Source organism: Rhea pennata, chromosome 9 (assembly GCF_028389875.1).
Source record: "Rhea pennata isolate bPtePen1 chromosome 9, bPtePen1.pri, whole genome shotgun sequence".
NCBI classification, from domain to species: Eukaryota; Metazoa; Chordata; class Aves; order Rheiformes; family Rheidae; genus Rhea; species Rhea pennata.
Window position 1 is genome coordinate 26,370,308 of NC_084671.1, and position 27,650 is coordinate 26,397,957.

Below are 27,650 nucleotides of genomic sequence, written 5' to 3' on the forward strand. Positions count from 1 at the left end.
AGAGAGCGAGACAGATGAGAACACCATCAGCACTCAGTGCCAGAGAAGGAGGGCAAGCAGTACCACAACCTCAAATCAAGGCAAGGGCAAGGACTGATAACACGTCCTACAACTTCAAACAAAGGAGGAAGGGCAGATTATGATTAGAGTTATTCTCTTAAACAGAGGCTAGTTGCAGTGAATCTGGGAGTAAGTATGTTTGTTTTGATGGGCTTGGATACATGCTTTGTAAAGTTTACCCCCAGGTCTAACAGTAAATTCTCTGATATTCCTCTGCCTACAAAACAGAGTTATAAAATACATCACTATGAACCAAGCATGGGCTATTTTGCTATTATGTACAAACACCTGTGCTCAGTAAGCAAAATAGCAACCTCTCCTCCTAAAGTCTAAGGGAAGCTTTAGGGAGAGAGGAAGACTGCCAGCTTCCTGCACAGCCTCTAAATAAGAGAAAAATAAAGTTCCCAAGTTCTTGGAGGCAATAAGTGAGCATCAATGTGTCAAGACAGGAGAGACCGTACCCGCAATTCCATGGCAGAGGACAGGACCCAGGAGCCCACAGAACAGCCAGTACTTCTGAATTTTAGAAGTAGAAAGGCTTCATGAATAGAATATAAACCAAAAATCAACTAACCCAAATGGAGAGAGAATGTCTTGATATCACTGGCAATTTGTTGATTCATGGACATTTTTTTTTAATCTACTGACCAGTAGGATTAAAGGTCAGGGTGCACCTGTGGTGATGCTGATCCCCAGCCAATTAGACATGAAACTTGATTAAAGCCTGAGGGTGAATCAATGAGAAAAATGTCATTAACCATATCACAGAGAGTAAGCAGTGAAAAGATTGGAGTTATGCGGACTTGGGCTCCACAGTCATTTTGATATCTAAAACGTTGAAATCCTCAAATTCACTTCACTCAGCACCCCTAAAATATTCCAGAAAATGTCCAGATATAAATGGGATTCTTCAGAGGGTGCCTCCTGTTTCTGCTTAGGAATATCTGCTTAGTACTGGGGATCATTACTCAGACAAAACAGAGCAATAAGCTACTTTGCCCTATGAAGAAGACAGACTAGACCTCTGAGAAAAGGTAAATGCAAGGGACAGAGAAGACTGACAGAACACCAGAGGAAACAGACAGACAGAAAGAGAACGGGTGGTGGTGTGACCACACTGGTGTGATGACGAGAGACACCATGAATGAGTAGACTTGGTACCCGGCAATCCCATGATACTATGAGCCTCCTTATTTTTGTTGTTCTTCTCCTTTTTAAACTTGGTCACCAGCCGAAATTTGCCACTGCGGCTGCGTTTAGAATAATCCAGCATCTGGTTCTGTAGGAACACAAGGGAAAAACCATGCCACCAATCATAAATTCACTGTGACAGTCCAAGAGCAAAACGTACTGTCTAATTCAGCTCCATGACCTTGTAAGAGAGGAAAAAAGATCCTAAATTCTTTCTGATCAAGATGGGGAAGGAAATAGAGAGAGAAAGTTGATCTCACGTCAGTCAAGGGACCTTAGCAGGAAATTACTTTCTTTAGCCCCAGGGAGTCGAGTTTCCTTCTTAACAAATTTTTCTCACATCTGCTGCATACTCACAGGATGTGAAACACTCATAGCCAACTAGTGAAAAAGAGAACAGCTAGGGAAATATAGCTTTGGCCCTCCTCACCTCCTCATCACAGGGCTCCATGAGCTGCCACAGCCAAGGGATGTCTGCCAGCTTCCTCAGCTGGAGGTCCATGTCTGCTAGGGCTGCTTGTAGCTGCTCCTTCTGTGGAGGATCTAATTGCTGGAATTGCAGAAATGGAAACAAAGCAGCGTTAAAAGACGCATGGTGGAACACACAGTCAGGCCTTTGCCTGGAAACTCCTAGCTAACAAAGCAGCTCCTCCCTTTAAAAAGGAAGTGCACGACAGGCACTCTGCCCAGACATTACCAGGTTAAACATCATCCTAACCATCCTAATTCCTGGAAGATTAACATTTAAATTGACTTGTTATGAAGACAAAGAAGATCAAGACCAGCAAGATGTTGCTTGCCAAGGCCACAGTAGAAGAAGAGAGGAAGCAAGAAGCTGCTTTACTCCTACTTTGTTCTTCTTACCAGCGCCATCTTGCCTGCCAGCAGCAGCTCTGTCTCATTATGCAGGGCTTTGACATTATTCACCATCTCTACAACAAGGCTGCAGTTCAGACCCTGTGGGGAAGCAACATATGCATAAATAAAGCCTGGAAATGCAGAGGTCTGAGCAGTAAAAAGGAAGAAGTCTTAGAGAAGCAAGGCCTACTTCTGGTCAATCAGAAAGGAGAACCAAGAGCTATGGCACAAGAACAAAATGGGAAATGTCAAGTGAGTGAAGTACCTCTGTAGACTTGGATTTAGCGTAGACTTTGTCCATAGACTTGGAGCTGGCATTGACAGCATGGGCAAGCTCCTGTTCCATGTCCTGATAGGATTGTGCTATTTCCCGAATGCTAAAGAGAAAATTACAGGTTGCATCAGCATATGCTCAAGGTGGGAGATCTTTTCTGTCTGTGTATCTCCTCTTAATACCCATCTGAGTGACAAGAGCAGGGATACGGCATGGGAGGAGCACAGCCTTCAGCAAAGCAGGCCAATTCTGCCTGCTACAGTGAGCATGCATAGGCAAAGCAGGGCAGACCTCACATGTACAACTCCAGGTGCATGTTCAGTTCTGCACATGATTTGGGGTCATTTTAAATTTGACCTAGAAACTTTAGTATGACCACTGCAATCTGAAAGGCAGCTACACACACATCAGTTTAATGAATGCTTCCTCGATGTGAATCTGGACATTTCTTCTTATGGTCCAGACCATGAAACAAGATGCCCAAATAAAGGATGAGTAGACGAGCATACAGTGATTTCAGAAATCTCTGCTGGGCATCACGGTTAAAAATCCCTAACTTGTTATCTGAGTTCCCAGTGAGAACTTTGTTTCACTCCTGACAAAAATTACTGATATTAAAAGCTATTAGGTTCTTTAGAGATTAAAGGATCCACATTTGCTCATAGAATTATTACTTTTAGTTCAGAATGACCCAAAAATTTTGTTTGACTTCAGTCTTCATGCAGCTGGGATAGTGCACAGCAAAAGAATGCTGCTTCCAGTGACCAACACTGCAGTAGGTAAGACTCAGCAGAAACTTCACCAGTAACAGGGAGGAGGACAAGAACTTGAGGCATCAAAGGAGGGCTCTGTCCACAAAAAGGAAATTGAGTCCCACCTGTGGATCAGAGCACCTGCAGCCTGGCCAAACCGGTTGATCTGGGTGGACTCTTCTTCAGACATGATCTCTGGTTGCAGAGAGAAAGAGGAGGGTCGTGACAACTCACACTTCTGTTTGTCCTCCCAGGATTTCAGGGTGCTCTCAAATGCCTAAAAACATAGTAAGCAAACTCTAAGATACCTTGTAAATCCCCTAGAAAAAATAACGCCGTAAGTGCCTACGCTTGTAGAGCACGAAGGGCTCTGGGTATCAACACTTCCCATTGCAAGACCTGGCTGTTGAGCTGCTTGTAACTGCTAACTTCGGCCACCTGGGCTGAAGCTTTCAATGCCACATGCTTGCCTTGAATTAATTTTTGCTTAAGCCGAATTTTAGCCAAAGCGGTTAGGCCACTTCTAAGAGCCAGACTAGCTAAATCCACAAATTCATTATTGGCAACAGCCTTTTCTTTGACTAGCAGTAGCACGTCTACACTTTGGAGCAAAATCATAGAATCACAGAATTGCTAAGGTTGGAAAGGACCTCTGGAGATCATCTAGTCTAACCATCGGACGAGTGGCCTGTACAGGGATCTAACCTGCGACCTTGGCATTATTAGGACCACGCTCTAACCAACTGAGCTAAACCTAACCCCCAAAACTCTTAAATCTGACATTTGTCCAAGAAATGCCTTTTGTTACTCCGTAAAAATCCAGCCATTTTGGCATATTACAAGTTTTTGGGGAAGGTGGGGACAATGAAGACTGTATTACTGCACACCTCTTCTCTGCACGACATCTTCAGAGCTGGAAATTAAAAATGTTCAAGATTTCTCCTTATCCAGGAGGCCTTCTCCAGAATTTGGTCAGACTAGCATCCAAACTCAGAGCTGGGACCTGCCCCACCAGCACCCTTACTGATATTCCTGCTGGCATCAGTAAGTGGTACACGAAGAAGTGACACAGATGAATGCAATAAGGATCAAAACTAGATATGGTGAGAATGAGAACAGAAACACAAAGCCTCAGGGCAAGGAGAGATGGATCAACGAGAGCAAGAAATGTGACGAGGGAAGTCTAGACAAGAGAAGCAGCTATGGGAGAGGGAAACTGAAATAGGAAAAGGAATTCAGAGAAGATGATGAGGACAATGAGTAAGTGTGTGGAGTGTTTGTGGAAAAACCGATGCTCAGTGCACCGTAAAAGGAAGGGTGATTGGTTGTGATGGGGAGAGCAGGAATGGTAGTGGCCTGGAAGTCAAATGAGATGAGTATAGACTAGGTAAGGAGCGCAGGACAAAGGGCAGTGGAGCAGAAGAGCCGGTGAATACTAGAACAGCACTGCCCAGGGGAAAACCCAGGGTTCTGGGGACACATCATTCTTCTGAGTCTGAAAAAGTCTTCTGAAGCCCTGTGGTAAAGCAGATCACTTCCCCTGTTGCTGCACAAAAACCGACTGTCAGTTTTGTACAAGCTATCCACCAATTTCAACCTTGCTGATGACCCTTTAGTAGTCCGGATGAAGCCACTTGAGCGAATTTGGAGTTTTTTCCAACTTAAATTAAGGAAACTAAATATTCAAAACCACTTCAGAAGAATGTTACAGAAGATACAGGGTCACATGCTCAAAAAGAGGATTCCACTTCATTTCCAGCATAGGACAGACTGGTTCTGAAAAGGAAAGTGTGTCCTGTAATGACTAAAAAGGACAGCAGGAAAGATGAGGATAAGCCTGTGTTGAAGACAGCTGAATGCTGCTCTCCAAAATAGAGCCTGCTCCTCCCTTGTAATGGCCTGCCTGCAGAACAGGCTTTGCAGGCAAAGAGGAGCAGAGAGGCACAATCACAGCCATAGCTTCGGCTGGCCCAGTACACACAGCGCACTCACTAGGGACTTTTGCATCTCCCAGATTTCCATATCTAACTCTTGTGCGTCCCTCTGCCCTTCCCACTTGTACCCACAGGCAGGCTGCCTCTTCTTTTCTCCCTCCACGTTCACAACAGGATCTCTGTTCCACTGATGCTGGCTCTCTGGGCCATCTCCTTCAGTCACCTCCCCAGGATGCAATATGACAATGCAACAACTCTCTGTCCCTCTATTTTTTTTTCTATGTGAAAGACTGCTCATTATTCCTGTCTCCTCTTCCGCTTAACATACACACCAATACCCTCTGTTCTTTCCCCAGATGATGGGGTCTTGGGTATTTCCTTGTCCTACCACGACAAAGGCTTTGTAAACCCCAGTCTTTGCTTTTTCATACCACTGTATTTCCTACTTCCTGCCAGGGAACGTGCCTTATGTCTAAATCTATCAGGCTATTTTCCCTTTTTTCCCCCCTCTCTGTTGTTCTCTCTGTTTCTGTTTTATGGGAGGTGAGTCCTTGGCAGTAGGACTTCAGTGTGCTCTGGAGGCTGGATAAAGGAGTGTTATGCTGTAAAGTATTAAGAATTGCTATCGGCCAAACTGCTGATTCAGTTAGGAGTACAGCGTTAGGAGAAACCATAAAGCCTGTCTGTGCCACAGCAAGGCATCTATCCTTTCCTTTGGCTTCCTGTCATTTAGTAATACAGTAAAATGGCAAAAACACTTCCTTATGTGTTGGTACATTTGAAAGTTATGAGAACAGACAGAAACACACTGCTGAATAGGGCATGAGATACTGCTTTGCTTGGTCTATGAGGTATAAGCCACATACTGAACAATGAGGAGAAATTAAAGCACTGAATAGCTGAATCTGGATAAACTGTAGTGCTCAGCAAGGCAGGCATCCTGTGGGAAAAACAGCATGCAAGCGTGTTAAGAAACACTGCATCACAAAGCACCTAGAAAAGGAAGCTAAGTAAGCTCGCAAAAGCAACCTTAATTTTATTATTTCCCAAGCAGTGAAGGCATATTTAATCATGTTCTTTCCAAAAAGTTTTGAGGTGTGCAGCAATATATACTCTTTACCTCCACAAACATAAGCTTTCATGTAACTTAGATCCAGCCATTGCCACACTGTCTGGGAATATATGATAACAAAACACCTGTGTATACCATACAGTGCATCTAAGGCTGCTCTTACCCTGTCTCGTGTCAGTGTTTGTGCCCTGTTCTTGTGAACAATCCAAATATAACCTGGAGGTTGGATCCAGGCTTCTCCATCCACTTGTACAGGAACCCCCTCTTCTCCCAGGATTGCTATCTTCACAGTCCGACACTGCAAGAAATGATTGCATTAGAGAAGCTCTAAAATGTTGGTTTTCCAAACTCATGAGCTATTCTCTTTTTTACCAAAGCACTTCCCCTGGTACTAGAGCCACAAGTGCCTAAGTGGCAGGGTAGGCTTCATCTTCGTACGGCAGGGACCAGCTAACGAGTTTCTGGCCCAATCTGTACTTAAGTTGCTGTGGACTAACTCTCAAGACAGTGAACACTAGCAAACAATTCCATGCCCAAAGAGCTTCTGAACATGCTCATTTTCAGCCCTGATGGACGCTCTTTCATGGACAAGAGAGCACACAGGAGGGCTTTACTAACTGAAACCAGTAAAAATGTCACAAGCTGGAGATGGGGGAGGCAAGGAGGGCTCACAAAAGTAGCTGATACCTGTGCAATCCGGTGATGCTGCAGGTTTATCACTCGTGACACTGCCATCTGCATGCTACCAAACACTGCTACCACCTCCAAAATCTTGTCATCAAAAGAGGGAGCTGTAAATGTCTGCCAGATACAAGAGAGAGAATTCAGTTCATATACAGCTCTTAGAGAGGTATCCTTTCCTGCCTATGGGTGGAGATTTGGTCCTCAGCTTTCATTTGTACTATTCGTTCTGCATAAAATTAACAAAGAGGCTAGAAGGTGAAGATTTTCAGCGACCTGGGAAAAAGGAGCCTCGATATTCCCACTGTGCTTCCAATGGCAACTAAAGTATGATCCAAATAAAAAGCCTGGAGGCTACAAGGGAATATTTATTCTCATGAAAGCAGGAACTTATTCTTTCATGACAAATAAGAGAATGTTACAGTTTATCCTTTGCCTTCAACGAGCTTTATTCTCAGGCTTTCTGGGGACAGAAAGTCAATCTAAAGCACTTCTTGGAGGTCCAAACGCCCAGGACAGCATCTGGTTTCTTTCTGAATCACTACAGATTGCATGGTATGAAGCTGCTGAAGACTGGCTTTTCAGTATCCTATCCATTTCACAGAGATATTGCATGCAGACATGCCCCCAGCCCTCTTCTTCCAAGCACAGCTCTTAGGGACTATGACTCCTGGATTGCTTTATAGAATACTTACATCATCTTCCTTGGTACCCCCCCAGAAGTTTGTGCCTCCTGCGTAGCTGGGAATGTTGAGTACAGCAATTCCCTGAAGACTGGGTAAAGGGATGGGTCTCCCATCACACTGTTCAAAACAAGACAACAATACTCTCAGCACAGCAGGAGAGAGTCTCTCCAGCCACAGCACTTGCTCTAAGAACAAGAAACAGCCTGCACCGTTTAGTGAATACATTAATTCAGGTATCTACAGTTTATTCTTGGTGTAAAAGAGTAGAAGAATATATCCATTCATATCTCATGAACCATCTTATCTTTGGTAAAGGTTGGTTTTAGAGAGATACTCTTGTTTCTTTCTCCAAAAAACGACAGGGCACATGTGAGAGGTTCAGCAACACCTTTTGCTTTATTCCTTCAAAGAGAGAAATAAAACTTCTGAAATACCTGTGCAATCTGCTGTGACAAGGGTCTCCTCCCGCAAACTGCCTGCTTATGCTGTAGGTTGTCCACACAAGAATATTTCCTTTCCAGTTTGATTCACATTATAGTGTAGTTAAAATAATAGCTCTCCACTGCACCTACTGTCTAAAATGTTGAGTTCTCATGAGACACCATAGATAAGAATCTTGTCTATGCTGAATGCTGAGTTTGGGATAGCTAATATTTTCTAACAGAATGAAGCTTCCTTTATGTTTTGAGAACGCAAGTATCTTCCAGCACCAGAAGTCATCACTTTTAGCTAGCTCAGGGTGAGATATAATATTGCAGGCAAGGGAAACACCCTCATGTGAGAAAATAGTATCACCAGGTCAAGGACAAAGTGTCCGAAGGAAATGCAGTTAGGTATCCCAGTTTTAGCAACAAAATGGCATGCTAAAATTTCTCACCTCCAGTAAGACTTTCTGCTCCAGGTTTTTATATGTTCTGTGTAGCAGCTCCTTCGTCCCTAATACTCCGTACCACATCATATTTTTAGTACGACTTCTAAGGAGACAAAACAAAACAAGAGAAAAAGTCAGCATAAAGCAATTACTTTCTCACAGGAAGCACTTACCTTTCTCATGGTAAAAAGCATTTGAAAAGGTATGTCCCTAAATCCTACAACACAAAGTTTCCTTCCTTCCAAAAGGAGCAAACCCTCAAAATGGTCATCCCTTGTACTAAGGAATTATTATTTTCCCTCGGGACAAAAGTCAGATAGGAATTGAGGGCAACTGACTAACAAACATTCAGATTCCCCCAACACAGAACTGATCAGTCTCACACACCAGAACATCAACTGTATTTTGAAATACTTGCAGAAGTACAGCGAAGTTTTCGACCCAGGCTATACAAAGGATCCTGCAGTTGCCCAGCTATTCAAAGGGCCAAAAACTATGTGACTGATGTGGTGGTTCATAATAAGTTAGGATTAAGGAAGAAATCAGCTTCCGTGGCATTCAGAGAGTTGAGATGTGATTCTCTTGTAGCTAAATAGCAGGCACAAGAGAAAAACATGAGTGAGATCATGAAGCAAATAGAACCAACATGCTGAATCCACACTGGTGTAGCTATTAAAGCTCTTACACTCTCCACACAGCATACTGAATCAGTAAATCAGAATTTATTTCATCATGAGAGAATTTATCCTCATCATGATTTCAAGCCTCCCTGAAGGACGATTATACAGACAAGATTGATGATATGTCTGTCCAGCACAATTTCACACAATCAGCTTCAAAACAGCACAAAAATGTAAACTGGTTTCAGTCACTTCTGACAGCAGTCAAGCAAGCCAAAGCCATAAACCCACCTGCATTTCTCTGGATGCTCATCACGTTTGTTGTTGAAGTCCAAAGAAATCTTCGCATCCAATCCAATTCCAAAGTAATTATTCATGACACATTTCTCTGTGTAACATTCACTGCCAAACAAAAAGAACAGACTCCTGTTCCTAAGTTTACATACCGCTTAGTATACACCTCACATGCCCCCTTTGGTCACCCTGTAATTACCTTGCAGAAAAACTTGAACAAAAAGGCTGAATGCCAACAAGATCAAAGAAGCACAGCTGTCAACTAGCTAAAGCCTGCAAGGAGCACTTTAAAAGAAGTTATCTATTCAGCAGAGATGCCTGGCTTGTGGCCTCTGTCCCTAACACTTCACAGCTACAAGATTTGTAGAGGAATTCTCCCGTTGCCACAGAAATATTTCCTGAAGCCTAGACTTAGTTTACAGAAAGCTATCTTTCTGGTCACTGGGGTTATGAACAAGGTCTCACAAAATATTTGCAATGTGTATGTAACATGCTACCTAGAGAGAACCTGACAAATCAGCTCAAAAATGTTAACTACTCATGTCAGTAGCACTAAACCCCATAAAAATCACTTCAGTCAGTATCACCGAGTTTTCACTGTTAAACAGTTTGACACAAATGTTTTGAGAAAGAGTTTACATCGTATTTTCCAACCATCTCCCCTTCTGTGGTCTGCCCATGAGCTTTCTTTACCTTTTGTGCTGCAGGTTGCTGATTGTGCCACAAGCTATCACCCATTAACTGGAAACTGGAATTATCTCTAAGTGTATGGAGAAGACTGACCTGGATTTCATTCTGCCACCAAAAGCCTAAAAATCCTCTACAATGAATCAGACGCCTCACTGTATGTTTAACTACATAATCTGATCCTCACTGGCACCCAGTGTAGGAGAATTCATTTATGTATCTCTGGGCTGCTGCCGTCCCTTATCTAGCTCCCCAAACAAATCCGCTTCGCAGCACAACGTACTGATGCTGAGGTTCATTTGGAAACAATCACTCCCTTCAGCACTCTGCTCATACTCACAGATTTTCAGGCTCAGAGTTAAAGGGATCAGCATGAATCAATAACCGGCTGATGACAGAGCTCCCAGGCAAAGACCCAGACATGCCAGCACGGATATCTGTGGGAAAAGTGACAATGGGAAAGAGTGTGATAACAGATAGCAGAAAACAGGTAATTTCAATCTCAGAGACAAGGAGGCATTACCCCGTCTTTCACTGTCCAAATCAACAACCAAAAATAAATGCCAAATGTCAGTCTTAGGGCTGACTCTTAAAGGAGGTCAGATCCTAATTTGAAATAAAATCATTAAAATCTTTATTTTTAATTATATTGAAAGGAAAAATATCCTTATTTATTTATTTATTGGAAAGGAATCAAGCAGTAAGTGCTTTCTTCCACTCCAGAAGTCTTAGCACCCTCAATAAGGAAAAGTTACTGGGGTTTCCTGCAGGGTTTCTGAGTGACAGGATATCACCTAAGGCCAGTGGTTCAGTTGTACAGACACCTGTGGCTGGGAAACAGGACTGCATTCCCTACCATAGCTATTCTGTTTCAGGCTGAGATCATGCAACACTCTTAGTTCACCAAGCAACAGAGGAGAGGAGCGGGGGTAAAATTGTACTCCATGCTGCTCAAGAATTATTGCCTTCTGCTTCTTAGATTATTAGCTGGCAGCCCACAAACATTAACTTCTTCAGAGAAGTAGGAAACCACTTGTTCCTGTAAGGAACCATTTAAATAAGTAACATGGGAGGGTGGGGAAGAGGGGGATGGACAGCACCACACTGACAGGGAAAGGCCTCTAAGGACAATGCATGAAATGGGAACTCTTCCAGGTTCATGCAGCCCAAGTGACCTCAGCCTTCACACAAACGGACTGCTGCTGCCACTCTTCAGAAACCTCTCTCAGCAGCCCGGCATCCTATCAGGCTTCTCAAGGTTACTTTGAGCTCAGTATCTTCTTGTAATTGATATCTAAATTCTGTCACTGCCCTGCATTAATAAAAATCTGTGTCTAGGTCTCAGCTACAGCTTGGAAACTACTACCATTCCCTCCAAGTCTCCACTGTTCAGTCCTAGTGAAAAGTTATCTTTCAAGCGATTTCTTTCCAATTGGACCCTGCACAAAAGGGCATCAGACAGAACCAGATCATGTCTTTGTACAGAGACTTGAGGACTTGACTGCTGTTGTCACCCATAGTCCAGTTGGCTGCTTGACAGGGAAATGGTGGGTGTTACACTCACTTGGGTAGAGGATCTTTGTGTTCAGCATTGGCAAGTTGTCCCGGTTTCCTGTCTGGGGAGGAAGAGATGCAGAGCTGCCCAGCGACAAACTTCCTTTGTTTATTAGTCTTTCACAAGGAGACTTGGACACTGTAAAATACAATACAAACATCGCTATTGACAAACATAGCGTGCGACTCAGACCAGCACATAACAGCACAACCCAAGCAGCAAGACTGGGTTAGGAATCACTCAACAACAAAACACTCTAGCCACTATAAAACAAAGAGCTGACAGAAGCAGTCATTAAGAGTTAGAGATGTGGCATATGTGCAACCAGTGCAGTCAGAAAAGCTCACAAATTGGAGGCACAGAAATGTCATATACAAATACTAGAAATGGAGATGAGAAAAAGCTGGTGCCAGCAGCACAGTAGACAGGCTATTTGGCTCCCAGTTCATACTCAGCTAAGTTCCAAATACACTTGCAGTGATCAGGGATCTCTAACAAATTACTCACTTAACACAGTTATTAAAGCAAACTGTCTTTCCTTCTCTGTTATCTGCAACGGATGGCAAGGAGCTTACAGGGAAATGTCATGATGACAAGAAAAATACTCAAGACCATCCTTGTCAAAGCACTGAAAGCCAAGAAACCCAGATTACTGGCTAAAGTATGAGAAAATCTCAGAATCTCAAGTTCCACACGCTAAGATCACAGATCAGCCGTCAGAAATATGAAAAACTGGCTGTATGATGCACAGGCTTGAGCCCCAAAAACGTGTAGGACATAATATTCAAAGCTAAAAACAATCGTCCAAAAATTAGAGAAAAACAGAACTTGGAAGTTAATGCATGTAACACCTCCCCCACATTTCTAGCACAAATAGAGTCGCTGTTTGGAGAGATCTGCATGGTGGCAGCCCTAGAGCGGTACCTTTCCGCTGGCTCCTCCCTTTGGACACTCCATAGCTGCTGCTGTGCGATGATGACTGCAGGGAGATTTTGTCCTCATTCCTCAGCTCCTTACCCTCTTCAGAAGCTGACAGACTAAGGATGAAGCCCTCTTGCTCCTGGGTCTGGGCATTCTGCTCATCCACAGCTGTAAGGAGAGGGAAAACAGGTTAGTGCTTCACAGTTCTGGCAGTAAGAAACATTTTCCACTGACGTAAGTAAAGATAGGATGGGACTCTAAAGGCCCTGACTCTTTATAACAACGAATGGGAATAACTAAAAGCTTTCCTATGCCATTTATCTCAGCTACACTCTGCTCTGGAGCACTTTTGGAATGAGGCTGGTTTAGTCCCCAGTTCTCTTTGCTGACATCTTTAGCAGTGAGACTGAGTAAAAGTGCCCAACTTTAATATTAGTGGTACTTAGGCTGACATGTGAACTGTGCTACAGGTGATGGCCTTCCATTTATTTGCCTTTAGGCATTGCCAGAAATTCTAATCAAATGGACATTAAAGGATAAATTAAACTGGATTTCTGTTTGCTTGATCTGTACTGGGACAAAGGATAAGTCATTTGCAAAGGGGCACTTAGACACAAATAATCAGGAGGGAAAAAAAGCAGTTGATAAAAAACAATACAAAAGAAAGAGTCAGATTACATACTTTGGAAGAAGAAAAGTCATTTGGAGAACTTAAACAAATACATTCGAAATGTGACTGGAGTTAGCCCAAGAATCAAATGTCAGCATGTTACCTAAAGAAATCAAAACTTCATCTCCATGTAAGAAACAGGCCTTCCTCCCTTGGCAGCCCCTCACACAGCACAGTTCTGTGAGCAGCCCTGAGCTGATCTACCAGCTCACTGTTACTGAAGGGGGATGACCCCACCCTCACGAGGACTCTGGAGTTCATCAAAAGTATCCACAAAGCAATCCAACCACTGATCCAGCATAAACTAAACTCTTCTTGCTGAATTACGCAAATTGATCAGGCTCCTGACAGACTCCAACAAGCACTAAAACCAGTAAAAGGTAAGGAGCAGCAAAGTGGGGCCAGCAGTGAGGTCAGGACCTCTCCTTCATCAGCAACAATCCATTAGCTCTGCTCACATCATCTCACAACTTCACCTTTAAGACACACAATATTGCAGTTCTGGAAATCCAAGTAACAGTCTTATTACATAATTGTTCTTCATAGTGCGTACTTGGGTGTGCACTGATGTCACATCTCTGACTTCAGCGCTTTTATCTCAAGTAATATGCTGTCAAATCATTCCTTTGATATACGTTAAACCACACTGAGTTAATGACTAACATGTGGGAGACTGATGCCTTTTGAAGGAAATTAAATACTAAGTGATGGGTGTGAGTGGCTAGAGGGAGATAAGAAGGGCTAAGATGTGGAAAAGGGGGTCACCTACCTAGAAAGTTAATGCAGGAACAGAACTGATTTGCATCAAAATGCAGTATTATAAATATTTTCCCAGCAACTAAGCTAGTTTAAAAAGTTCCTGCTTTCTCCCGCCTCTGTGCTGTAGTTCATTGCCCTTTCAGTTGCACCACTGCGCTGTTTTGTTGGGCTGCACTATAAAGAGATTTCTGAAAGAATCCAAGTTAAAATACTTAAAATACTTTCTTCCCAAAGTATTTTCAGATCTGTTTTACACCAAGGCCACACAAACAGTTGTGCTGACACAATTGTGGTATGGGTGGGGACAGACAGGAAATAGAAATGAACAGAGTGTAGGAGGGTAGTAACTTCCTAAACCAGCCCTATGTGGGGGAACATACCTTGAACTTCAGGCTCAGACATGAAGCAATGTTTCAGACAGGTGGGCTTGGCAGAGATGATACTGAACTAGATATCCAGGCTTACTGAATAACTTCCGTCTAACTCAGGAAAGCTGTTGTTTTACAAAGAATCCTAGTTCCTTCTGAGATAAAGCACAAGTAGGACTTGTAACAGGTTACCTTTTTCTGCATGCTCTATAATTTGACGAATGGCTTTTTTCAGGCTGTTGGCTCTCAACATGAGCTGTTCCCGGGGACGAAATATCTGGGGCCGTGCAGTACATGATGATCCCACGGACCGATCACTAGAAGAATCACAAGCACTGCCTGACCCATCACCATCTTCTGTTTCCTCTGCAATGGTAGGAGGAGGGTTTGGCAGAGATGAAGATGCTTGAGATTCATCATTCAGTGTCTTCAACAGGGAGTCCAGCTTCTCCTTCAGGACAGAGCACTACAAAGCAAAGAAGGCTGAATAAAACTAACAGTGGAGCTGGGTAGTTCATTCTTTCAGTGCTTGCTGAACTGCTGCTCTCCTAGTTCTCTGAAAATAGAGCAGTTTTTCCACTTCAAATGTAGAAAGACATACAATCTCTTCAATTTACCTTCCTGGCCATGACCTCTGATTCCTCCGAGCTTTCTGTTGCTTTCTCATAGGCCTTGCCTACTCGAGCCACAAAATCCTTCACTGTCTCACAAAGCACCCTAGACAAAGGCGGCAGGGAAAACAAAGTCATGCAAGGATCCGTCTCAGGATTTTCACAACGTAGCTTTCATTTATAGTGGTTCTCCTGTAAGTACTCACTTAGCTGAGGAGATGACCACTGAGTGTTGGTCAGAAGTCAAAATTTTAGACAAATGAGCAGCCACAGAGTCTTCATAGAAGAGAATCTTCTGCACCTGGTGACATTCAGGAACAAATCACTTGAATGCTGCTTCCCCACATTACCACATATGCTATGTGTCCTTGGCTGCCCCAGGGAGCGTCTATCACTCTATAGACTCTTTCTGGTCTAGAAAAGTTCTGTGATTCAGGCTTAGTTACTCACTGAAGACCTGAATCTGATGAAGAAACCAATTTTGAACCTAGGAATCATCACCAGTTCAGATCTTAGAGTTTGATCAACTACAGATCTAAAACACTGGGCTTTTAGAGTTCCTATGACTACTACACAGCTTTCAACAGTTTCAGCAACAATGATGTCATGTTAGCTCATGTTAGCAGAGAAAAGTCAATCACTTTCCTGTTACATCTATCTTCCTCTCTGTCCTGTTCAAAAGCATCTTCCTCTCATCCCCTTTACAGCTGTCGACCTTGGCAATCTCACTTCTAGTCTTCTCTATAACACTTCAATGACTTAAAGTCCTAGGATCTTTGCAGCTCCTATCACATCCAAATAATGGCTCAGGCACATTCTATTTGAACCCAACCACAGCCTTTTTCTTGTCCTTTCTGAAGGTGTACACCCAGTTCCCTGCCCTCTGCATCCTGATAGGTACCTCTGAATCCTCACTGAAATCTTCAGTGACTGTAGAGGTGGAGGCCTGGCGAGGGAGTTTTGTTTCATACACCATGATACTCCACCTGTTGAAAAGGAGGCATCACAGCTGTTACTACAGGGCAGATGACATCCTCCTTTATTCAAAGGACATAAAATCTCAAGCAAAGCAAACTCCACTTTAGCGATGTATGGAAACTGCGGAACAGGGTGGAATGACACTATGAACAAGCATCCTATAGCACAAGGATCTTCTCTGTTTGTCCCCCTTCCTTCTCTCATAGAAATATTATGGACATTACTTGATCTAACATGACAGTTGCCAAGAGGTAGCTCTAAAGACAAGAAACATTTTAAATGTATAAAGATATACAGACTATAAAAATAATAGTGGTAAAGATGCCCATTCCTTCTTCTATATCTCTTTTCTAAGCCATCCTCAAAATAAATTACTTCAAACTCATCACGAGAAAATTTAGCTTAAAAAGAAAAAAAAAATCACAACTGTAAGAATGCCAGACTCAACTGACAAGAACTCTGGAGCACAAGAGAACATGCTGTACATCAGAGTGACAGTTTCATTCAAACTCTTCATTCATTACTATTTCGCAGAAGCGACAGAGAATGCAAGACTGCCTTTTGTTGATAAAAGGTGACAGAGAATTATCAAAGAAAAACAACAACTTGATCTAGTAAGAAGTCCAGTAGGTGGGCAGAATCAAGCACCACTTAATTCTCCTTGAAGACAATTTTCAACGAGTCTTGAACATGGAAGGATGTTAGTAATGGTTATTCACCTATCCAGCATTTTGGTACTGGCTCTCTCCAGCTTCTCCAGGATCTGTGGGAGCTGGGTATCATCATCACAAGCAGATCCCCAGCCTAACACACGAGCAAGGTCATTTCCTGTTCCCAGGGGCAGTACACCCAGCTGGCACTGCATCACACAGAAAAGGAAAACAAAATTCATGCTCAAATGGGAAAACACAAGCTGCAAACAGCCAAAAGTAACATGATCAATTCCTTACAAAGACCAGCCATTGAAATGTAGCTAGTGTCAGGATGAGAAGAAAGCAACTGGATGGGGAAAACAGTCAGAAGAGCACACAAGTAAGAGAGAGGTTCCCCCCGCTTTTCGGTTGTTCACTGAGCGAGGAGTGTATGTATTGCAGCTACCCTCTTGAGCACCTTGCTAAAAATAACTCTTTCTACGGATGGTATGACTTCAATGTATCCATTTAGCCATCAGGTGGAGCTGTTGTCTTTTCTGTAAAGTTAGCATAGCCAGCTCCAGGACAAAATGGAAACAAATTAAACACTGTATGATACCTTTACTCCAATAAAGTTTCTAGCTATTGCAGGACTCAGGAAAAACAACGCGAGAATTTAAGGGAATAGATTAGGAGCACTATCCTTGTGGAATCATGGCTTTCTAATTGTGGTCCTTTCCTAGTGCAAGTCCCTGCTGAGACTCCTATGAGGGAGTTGTGGAAGAGCACAGGAGACAGAGATAACCAGTCCAGTCCTGCTTCTTGCAGAAAAACACTGGTAAGCTTTCAGCAGCTTCAGTCCTGGGCAAACTACATCTGTAGGATCAGAGTCCTCCTCAAACCCTGCTGTTTATGTTACTTCAACCTTACATCCAGCCAAGCTCATTAGACAGTACCTGCTTGTGAAGATTGAGGCTATCAATTTCGGAGAGAACCCAGCCAACACTTCCATCCCCACCGCAAACTAGAATCCGGAAAGTGTCAAACTTCTGGAATAAGCGTAAACTACAGAGAGGTGAAAGAATAAAAAAAGAAAAAAAAGAGAGAGAGAGAAGAACAATCAGCTTTTTAAGAAAGGAAAGGCAAACAATTCTAATCTAGGTTATAAACATGGAAGATTTGCTTAAACTAAGATCTGATTTTGCAGTGAATACAGGCTACTGTCAGATTACAAGTGAATTCAAATTTATGATTAGAAATAAGGAATTACAAATACTGCTATGCAAATCACAATGGCTGTCCACTACAGAAATATATCCCAGACATACACCCCTTCTAAAGCAGGGCACTTTTGTCTGAACAGAAGAGGAAACAAGCATGTGATAGCTGATCATCCACTGAATTAATTCCTTTTTGCAGATTTGCTGTGTTCTGCCGAACACTAGTTATTTGTCACCATTTGGAGTGCTCTGATGTCACTGCGCCGCATACAAAGCCACACCAATTAAAGCAACACTTGAATAGCGAGAACTTTATGCAGACATTCAGTAAGCAGACAACTGTAAGAGGATACAAAACCTCACAAGCATTAGGCTCTTCTTGGAAGGCAACATAAATCAGTGCTCTGGCGCCTTGTCTGTCCTGCAGGCAGGCAAAGAACTCACCAGCCAGACAAGTGTGATTTCCTCTATTCACTCTTTACTGAATACTGAATGTAAAAGTAACCTCTTCTTAAAGCTGTTTGAAACCTGCTCCTTACTGCCTGCTTTTATTTTGGTTATTCATGTTTGTTTTTTTATTATCTAAACAATATTTGCTGTAACATACAAAAATCACATTTCTTCAAGCATTGTTGACACAGGAAAGAAACAATGACATCTTATGATAAAATTTGACTGGCACAAGTTTAGAAGACAAACTTAAGAAGCAGCCTCTACCCTGTATCATCATTTACTTTGTAAAACGAACAAACAGAAAGAGCTACTTTAGAAGTGTTCACTACTAAAGTGAGAGAAAGTAATTCTTTCTCTTCGCCTAGTTTAAAGCAAAATTCCTCTCTAGAGTCAGTCCAAATGGGGAGGGCAAAAGGAAAAATATTTAAAGTTTTCTGTAAATTATTCATTAGCCAAACACATCATTTGGATAGCATGCTGCAGTTTTAAAGGCCAGCATTTTGCAATGCACTATGGCAAGAAGTAACTTCAGCAAACCTTAATGGTCACTGGTGAAGGAGTCGGCACTCCCAGAACTAGGGCTCTACACTTGTAGATCTTGGTCTTACATTTGAGTCATATCTAAAAAATTAAGAAGATTCAACTTATGCTGGCGCTTATTATAAGAAGTATCCTTTCATGAGAAAGTTACTCAAATCTGAGGTGGCAAAACAGCCACAGAAATCTTTAAGGAGCAAACTAGAGACCAGAGTAGCAGAAATACAGTAAAGGAATTTATTCCACAGCTGTCATTATTTTATCCATAGGTATTCCAATTAATTGTGGAAAAAAAGTTTTAAATGTCACCTCGTCCATTTCTAGTCCCCAAAACAGAATCAACTATACCTAAAGCATTCAAGAGAGATGTTTTTCCAACATTGTCACAAAACCTTCCAGAGCCTTTCACATAATTCCTAGGTAAGTTATTTCTGATTTCTCATTTTTACAATATTCATTTGCTACCTACAATATTTGATTGGTCACTTGATTTAACTCAAGGTAGCACTCTAACAGTACATCAGGATGTGCGCTACAAGTCTATTTGTTGTCAAGTTTTTCTCTGGATTCAAGCTTTCCATGCTTGGTCTTCTTCCAGGGGAGCATTTCTGGAATTTACTCAAAATCCCTCAGGCTGTTCTGCTATTACTGATGAATGGAAATAATAACCTTTTTCAACAAGTTTGGTTTCAGCTAATCAGTAACACTAAACACAGAGAGCGGAAAATGTCTCCAAACTTTGCATGTATCCATCTCTTTCTGAGGAATAGGTTCCTTGTTACATTGGAGGACAGGCTGAGACAGGCTTATAATCAAATCACTTATGTTTTTGTGTTATTTACAAGGAATATATGCCTCTACAGATTATCTGCTTACCCAAGGTGAGGTCCTCCGTTCATGAGGTCAAAGACCTGGGCTGGATTCAGTAGTTGTTTGAATCTTCGTAGAAACTTTACTCCCTGGTTATCTCCACTTTTTGAATTGACAAAGACCAACAAGGGGCTTGTGCAAGAAGGGGGGCAAGTAGCTTTCCAGAAACCTAAGTTGGGCAAAGGGAGGTGGGGTTGGGGAAGAGAAACCAAGAGATGTGAGGCTGCCCGTGAGGATGGTGTGAGAGAAGAATAACCACCACACACAGTAATAAGTTAACACTTTCCCTGTGCTTCTGACACTCACAGGGTAAATGCCAAATGCATGAACCACACCTCATGCTGCCAAAGGTCACACATATCTCCTAGGAGTTTGCCAAAATTTTCAGCTTCCCCAGTCTTCCCAAACTGCTTCTCCAATATAGCTGTTTGTGATAAATTTTAACAGCTGCAGCTCAGCAAATGCTGCTGCTGATAAATTTTAACAGCTGCAGCTCAGCAAATGCTGATGTTACAGGGGAATAAACTCAATGCAAAAGCAAACCAGACAGTCCATCGTCATACTTCAGTAAGATCTTCTGACTTGGAATTTCAGCAACATCAAAAGTAGAATTTTCAGTTGACAGAATCTGCCCTTAATAGTGTTAGCTGAAAGAACTGTGACTGCGAGGAAGAGAAAGAAAGCACTACTTACAAATGATACTTACCATCCGAATCAATGCTGTTGAGAGCAGTAGGAGGGATAACAGATACTTTACACAGCCCAAGAGGGCACTTGGTTGGCAACAACTCTTTGCACGTTGTGTGTACCTGAAGGAAGAGAAATAAAAGAAAAATTCAGTTAAATCCTTTTGGGCACTGTTGTATAACTCAGAAACCCACCCATTCAAAGGTTCTGAAGGACAAGTTTTTTTTTTTTTTTTTAAAAAATGGAGGGGGGAGAGCCCAAACAGGTGTCAATCAATAAAGTTATTTTAAAGAAAGCCCTAACAAGGGTCTTTTACTAATTTGCTTCTGCTCTTTCTGTTAATGTATGCTTCTTACGCTGTAAGAGTTTATGAGACCAGTACTTTCAGTGATGAGAGAACAAGATAACAGATTATGTGGCTTTAAGAGCCTTCAGGCACCTCTGCTTTCAAAATCATAGCCTAATTTGAAAGATCAAAAGTAGGAACAAAACAAAAAGCTGAGAATTCAAGAGAGTAAGAAAGCAAAAACCAGAGCATGAGAGACACAAGAGGTAAGAGAAAGAAGGAATAGGTAATAAAGCAATCCCAAAAAAGTAAACACAAAGTGGAGTTGGGCACTTGGTACATGAAGATTGCAATAGACTGGGCTGCCTGGGGTTTGAGGTTTTGTTTTCCCCCACATTTTAAACTCCCATGCTGTGATTCTTCCCTTATTAAACTTATAGAGAACTGTAAACATAGCCAGATCTGTACCACTGAAGTGATTAGACAAGAGAAAACCACTGCAGTGGGAAGGTAAATGGCCACTATTAAAATAGCTTAATATTCTTTATCGTCCTTTTGTAGTATCTTTTGAACTTACAGAAGTGACAGATAATGTCTCCTTAAAATACATCTCCCATGCCTGAGGCATTGATTCAGATCTAATATGATTAGATTCTTCTATGAAAGCTCACTATCAAAAGAAAATGAGCTTATAGAGAAGCCAGATATTTATTTCAGGTCTTACTTATGCATCACAGTGATACTTCTCAGCACAAATACACATATATACTTATCTTTCACAGGCTGCTTATTATCTGGAGAAAGAACCATAAAGCCCTTGAGGGCAGCTACTGACACCATGGTAAGAGATTTCATTTTAGGTAAATGTCATTAAAAGAACACACCACAGAGCTGATCAAAGACTGTCCTTTTACTGAAAAGACTATGTTTATTTGACTCACCATGGCTTTGCACCAGAGGCAGCGCCAGTCTTGCAAACGTAGGACGCTGCCGCAGGTTTTATCACACACAGTGCACTTGGCACTCACAGGCAGGTTTCCTTCCAACCATTGATGTGGCATTGAGATCTGCAAAGGGTACAGAGGGAAACAACCAATGCTGACTTTCCAGAGAGCAACTCAGAGAGCACAGGATGTACTGTGGCACTGAGACACAGAGATGTAAGTCTTCGTGTGCACTGTTTGAAAACAGCAAAGAATTTCTAGAAAACATCTAAGTATCTCTTACGCATTTTACATCAAGCTGCAACACAAAGGGACCAGGAGACTTACCCAAGGCTACAGAGGAAGCCTGCAGCAGAACATGGACTTGTATCAGACATTCGATATGCTATGATAATGTACTAAGCACTCACTCATTTTTCTTTTGCAAAAACTCAGACTAGGTTCCCTATGTCTCAAACTATTTAAGCTCAAAACCCCCAGTTCATTGCTCTGCAGGTATCCCTTGTTAATAAGGAAGCCTCAGTACTCTGGCTGGACTATTTACAGAGTCTCGTTCTCTGACAGTAAACGCCTTTCCCACCTCACTAACTCATAAAGGCGGAATCTGCTGCTTGTACAATGCAGAAAGCTCTACAGAGCACATGTCAGTGCTTCCACATTGAGATAAGGCTAGAAGAGTTAAGGCTAGTGCTCACCCCATCTTCATCCTCAATGATATCCTTCCCGATAGAGGCCAGAGTTGTCCATTTGCAGTTATTGGTTGCTCGCACAGCACAACGCTTGTGGGCTTTAAACTTGCACACTAGAGAGGAAGAGACGAACACATTAATCCTGTCTCAGAACATGCACTGTGGCAGTCTGTGCAGAAGTGTTCCCAAGCAACCATATTTGGCTCCAAAAGAAAGCACGGCACTCATTGCCCTTGTTAGCACTGCCAAAACCATCAACTCTAAGCACACTGAATAAGCTGAGCTAGCTACTAAATCTTGCCTCATCACTTTTACCAGTTGCCTATATACAGCTTAGTTATCACCTTGTTAAATTTGACAGGATTTATATAGTCATATGCTCCTGCATCCTTTTACTCAGTGTGAGTGTAGCCTCATTCACACTCTAAGCATGAGCTCCGTGTAGGCAGGCACGTCTGCTATGCTAAAGTTGAATAAGAATAATCTCCTGACATTCAAACATTTAACAGGGAAGTTTTTATAAATAGGAATATTCTTATGAAAAGGAATATTCTTATATTCCATTCTTATATTCCTGGGTTCCAAGGCTACAGCCTTTGAAGCAGGGATGGTAGAAGCAAATGTGTGCTAGATCCTTGGTCACCACCATTCATAGCATTAATGTAAGGTGAAACTGATACTGGCTTATGCCAGTTTGAGAACTTGCTGGCACTGGGCAGTCCATTCCTGCTCTTGCCTTGCTAAATCAGAGGTAACCTACACAGATGAATAGGCTGAGCAGTTGAGGTCAGTAATGCCTTCAGCTATTTGTCTTCTATACCTCAAATGGACACTTCTTCGTTTTAGAAGTATGATTTTAGTATGGGATGGCATTGTTTGGGTATGCAGGAAGAAAAAAAAAAGTATCAGCCACATCACTTTCAGGTCCAACCCAAATCCAGCATGAGAACAACATCCATTCTATTATCTTTTTACAAAATGCCAAGGACCTGATCCACAGGAAAATTCTCTGTGAAGCCAAAAGGGATTCAGCAACACAGAGATTCAAAATTGAATCTCAAAAAGATCTTGTTTCACACACAGCCTTTAGCTTTCTGAAGTTTCTTAGGCTACATTTTCCTACATCTTTCTGCAGATTGTTAATAACATTCCTCTTAAATCAACTCTGGAACATGGCACTGAGCTATAAAGATGATGTTCCCAAAATAGGAGCCAAAAAAAAAAAAAAAAAAAAAATCACTCTTACCTTCACATGAGAGCCCATGTGATGTGACTCCAGATAATGCCTCCCGACACACATTGCAGTATGTTGGCCGAGCATGTGAGCAGGCGTACCAGTTATGCATCCCTGAGAAATGGTCCATGCTGTACTGGGTAGACTAAAGTAAATATTTTAGAGCAAAATGTAAAGTAGAGGCACAAGACTTCTTTCCTTAAAACTAAGACTTTCACACAACAGTCAGAAAAGGCAGAAACAGAATGTTCTTTACTAGGGAAGAATAGGCCATATGCAGTTCATGCACAGCAGCTGAAGCTCAAGAAATACTTCAAGCAGCCTGTGCTGGCTTAAAGAAGGAGTCACACCTTCCCCGCTCCAGTGCCATCTCCAATCCTTGTCTCACCAGAAGTACGTGGAGCTGTGTAGGGAAACAAAATTACCTGCTGGGGAGCTCATCCTTCCCTTTCTCTTTTTTGGTTTCACTAGTTTTCAGCAGGATCAGTTCTGCAATCTGATTTATTCCCTAGCACAGGAATGCTTCTGCCAGCACAAGGGAGGGGACAAGAGGGAGACAAGTATCAGAGTGGGGAGAATGCATGATAGCTTCTCCCGGTGGCAGTGCCAGGTCAAAGTGCCGGCCTGAGTACAGCCACAGAGAGCAGGGTACACGGGAAGCACGCAAAAACACTGAAGTAGGCAGAATACCAGAATACCAAGCGAAATGAGTTAGGACAGGGAGGATAATCGTGTAGTAAAAAGAGTACACTTCACACTGTGAAGTGTAAAACACTCTGTAAAGTGTTTTCAAAGTTACCCCAGAGACAGTGTACAAAGTAACAAGCATTCTTTGGAGAACAATTTCAGTGTATTTGAGATGTTTTTTTACAGAAGGCCTAACGCCTCACCTATTATAGGCAATAGAAGTGATTTCTATTAACTTCACTGGAAGCCAACTCAATCTCATAAACCAAGCTGTAATTCAGGAGATGATGCACATAGTGCAAAAGAGCAAGTCTTCTTATTACCTCAAAGTGTTCGCGGTTCTGTACAGTCTTCAGTGCTGCAATCCAGTCTTCCATCTCTTTTCTATTATCAGCACAAAGAATGAGCTTCCGACATGGAGTGATAATCTGAAGGGGGAAGAGAAAATTAAGAGCATGTGTTCCAGGCACATCAGTGAGAGACGGTGAGAGAACACGTGACTACTTTTCTAGTGTACCAAAGCTCCTGTCAGAGGCAATGAGCTGCAACAGAGGTCATTTACACTTTTCAACGATATTTTTTTTCTATCATAACCTAAGTCAATTCCTTTGCTAAGTTTACAGAACCACAGAGATTTTATCTCTCATTCCCTACATTGAACTGAGTTAGGAAATGTCTCTGAATACCCAAATAAGAGCACAACACAGAAACCTAGCACAGAACCATGAAGTATTTCATGATGTCTTAAATTGGCAACATTAAAACATGTTGTTAACAATATAATATACCCATTTCTATCAAATAATAAATTAGATAATGTATTTGGCAAATTAGACTGCACAGCACTAAATATTTAAGAGGGAAATATCCTAAAACTAGTAGACGAATTAACAGACATTTCATCATATCAGTGACTGATTCATCAGAAGAATAACCCAAAAGGACTATTTTCTTTGCACACTGGCTTGTGTCCCCTGACCCATGTCATTCTTCTCACCGCCCATAGCAGCAGATTAAAACCCCACCATTTAGAACTATGACAAGCAAGGAAAAAAGAAAAAAAAAATCAAAACTAAATTAACAGTCTAGAAGAGAAATTATCATATATTAACGCTTTTGTCTCCTGAATGCTTATTCTAAGTTTTTTACATAAAAGATATTCCAACATATGCTCCACTAGCAGCACAGGGTTGTGGCTAGTTTGCCTTCCCTTAAAACTCCTATTTCAACATGTTTCTACCCTGAGCTAACTTACACGTGTTAGCTGCCCTGAATTAACTGTATAGTTGAGGGCTTTAACAAAAAAGCGGCAGCTATGCTCGGGGCAGAAGCTCTGCTCTGCCCAGAAAGGCGGACAAGCCTCTGCGCAGTCTCCCAGCCAGGCGCGCTAGGTCTGCCAGACGGCGGCGGTAGAGAGGAAAGAAAGCTCCCGGGCTTCAGAGGACCGAGTTCGCTGTCCACAGCGCTGCCCCGCTAACCTGCCGGTCCATCCAGCTGGGATCTAGATTGGACTATAAATCAGTATTTATTCTTCTTAACACAATAGTCTCTCTTGCCCACACGCGAGTTTCTTCATCTTGTCTTACTACCATTATCTCTTTGTGTACACCTTGGTCCTGATTCCCATCCAACTGACTTTAATCTGAGTGATATAGAAGTGTTTGCAAGATCTGGATATCAGAAAAGTTGTATGAAGGTTGAGTACCATGAAAAAAAAAAAAAAGAAAGAAAAACCTCTATGTCAACTCAAGCAACTTCCTGCAGACCAGAGTCTTTTGCGCCCCTCTGAATTTTGTGCATAACAACCATCTCTGTCATCTGCTTTTCCAGCAAATTCTGCTGGACCATCTGAAGCAACAGATTACAGCAAGCGAGGACTGCACCAGGTTCACAAGGCCCACGCGGCTCTCGCCAGCACGTAATCGAAGCACCGTCGTCCCATGTTTTGTTCATCAGCACCAAAACCCCACACGCATCAATACGTGACCCCGCTAACCACCGCTTGCCAGTCTGTTTGCCACTTACCCCTCATTATGATTCATAAAACAGATTAAAAATAAACACCTCTGAAGTTGAACATCAAACTTCCTGTTGATGTTAGTGTCTCGCAGAATGCCCTAAGAAATGCACATGTAATGGCAACAAAAAAGATACACCTGCAAAGTTCTGTTTTATTTTACATTCTTCAGTTTTCAAAATATGTTCCTTTTTATAGGACAGATTGCAGCATCCATCTGTTTTGGTATGCAATATCCTATCTTGAGCTAAACGATCTGATCTATAGCAGCTGTAAACAAACAGAAATAAATATTTGGAATTTTGTAAAAATAAAACTTTGAAGGACTCCTTCCCTCTCCCCGACATTTCCTTTAATTCCAATTCTGATAAAATTTGTTCACAAAGAAGGAAAGCAGGAGAGTCTTCCCTTTTGCTTAGGAACAAGGAAAAATGGGAGGTTAGATGTATTCTCATCAGAAATTTAGTTAGATAAGAAAGGCTACTCTACAGAGAAACCTTTTATGGAGTATTAGAACAGGACTGCTAAAATCAGTGTGAAGTTTAAGAGATGAGCCAGCAGCATCTCTGATGTCCTGCTAAGAGGAAGCAGCCTTTTCCCTGGAAGTAAAACCAAGCTCAAGCAAGCTGTTCAGACAGTGCAGAAAAGCCCCGCTTTTCCTGCTGCAAAGCCAGGAGCAGATGCACCTACAAGAGCGTATCTACAACAGTGCACACAACAGTGCCCTATGGAAAGTCCAGAGATGGTAAAAGACCTTCTGTTACTTTAAAATTGGCAAAGAGGAACTGTCAGTTCATTTAACATGTCACTCTTGGGCAGCGGAAAAAAATAAAAGAAATTAAAACATTGGTAAATTTAACTGATTATCATCAGGATCCCATTTCAAGACACTCCTGTTCAGTGGTGTGCTGCTGCTTCTTTCTCCGCCTTTTCACTAAAAAGGGAAAATGCAAAGTACCACACTTAAGTCATCTTGGAAGACATATGAAATATAAAAGTGATAAAAGTGGCGTGAAATACAGAAATTTAGATACTCCTTTGATGAGTTCATTTCAGAGGCTGCAAACTTCTTGAATCACTGGAGAGACCATCCAGTATAGAAATCACAATTCCTTTTGAAGCGACTTACTGCATGATCTTAAACATTCCTATACTTCAATGCTGGACAATCCTACATTCAACAAATACAGTGAAAGATTGTAAGACAGAGGACAAAAAGAGATCAAAAATATTTTCATAGTTAAATCCTCCAGAGAAGAGTCACAGAATTAAAATGAAGGGTGCGTGGTACAACTACAGAGCATCCACCTGTGAATGCCAGTGAAAGCCAGGGCAGAAAGACTATTATGTGCTCTGAGCTGTCTAGATCAGACTGACGGTCAGTCTGCTGTCTCACACCAGAAAAGCCATTTTCGTCACTTCCAAAAGAAGTCACAGCAATCTTCCCCTTGGAAACCTGCTCCTTCCCAGGCAAGGAGCTCTGGGTGCTTGCTCTTGGCTGCAGCTGCGAGGAGCTGATGCTCTGGAACGTGAGGCTCGGTTGTCCCGTTTG

At 42.1% G+C, this 27,650-nt stretch overlaps 1 protein-coding gene across 5 annotated transcripts in view; it reads right to left on the bottom strand.

The window, feature by feature from the left end:
* The window catches only part of DGKD (diacylglycerol kinase delta), a 66,614-nt gene that overhangs the window by 8,985 nt on the left and 29,979 nt on the right, over window positions 1-27,650 (bottom strand). For 3 of the 5 annotated variants that reach the window (XM_062583267.1, XM_062583266.1, XM_062583269.1), the window contains 25 exons: window positions 24,405-24,509; window positions 23,407-23,539; window positions 22,167-22,273; window positions 21,469-21,594; window positions 20,261-20,363; window positions 19,561-19,723; window positions 17,431-17,539; window positions 16,562-16,701; window positions 15,766-15,850; window positions 15,071-15,165; window positions 14,871-14,970; window positions 14,446-14,719; window positions 12,460-12,624; window positions 11,545-11,673; window positions 10,321-10,417; window positions 9,291-9,401; window positions 8,386-8,482; window positions 7,518-7,625; window positions 6,829-6,942; window positions 6,305-6,439; window positions 3,261-3,412; window positions 2,375-2,486; window positions 2,116-2,208; window positions 1,682-1,801; window positions 1,222-1,339 (listed from right to left, as the gene is read on the bottom strand). In XM_062583267.1, coding sequence (XP_062439251.1) covers window positions 1,222-1,339; window positions 1,682-1,801; window positions 2,116-2,208; window positions 2,375-2,486; window positions 3,261-3,412; window positions 6,305-6,439; window positions 6,829-6,942; window positions 7,518-7,625; window positions 8,386-8,482; window positions 9,291-9,401; window positions 10,321-10,417; window positions 11,545-11,673; window positions 12,460-12,624; window positions 14,446-14,719; window positions 14,871-14,970; window positions 15,071-15,165; window positions 15,766-15,850; window positions 16,562-16,701; window positions 17,431-17,539; window positions 19,561-19,723; window positions 20,261-20,363; window positions 21,469-21,594; window positions 22,167-22,273; window positions 23,407-23,539; window positions 24,405-24,509 — 3,091 coding nt within the window. Of the gene's footprint in view, window positions 1-1,221; window positions 1,340-1,681; window positions 1,802-2,115; window positions 2,209-2,374; window positions 2,487-3,260; window positions 3,413-6,304; window positions 6,440-6,828; window positions 6,943-7,517; window positions 7,626-8,385; window positions 8,483-9,290; window positions 9,402-10,320; window positions 10,418-11,544; window positions 11,674-12,459; window positions 12,625-14,445; window positions 14,720-14,870; window positions 14,971-15,070; window positions 15,166-15,765; window positions 15,851-16,561; window positions 16,702-17,430; window positions 17,540-19,560; window positions 19,724-20,260; window positions 20,364-21,468; window positions 21,595-22,166; window positions 22,274-23,406; window positions 23,540-24,404; window positions 24,510-27,650 lie in introns of those variants that run through there. The other 2 variants (XM_062583268.1, XM_062583270.1) reach the window with 2 other exon arrangements.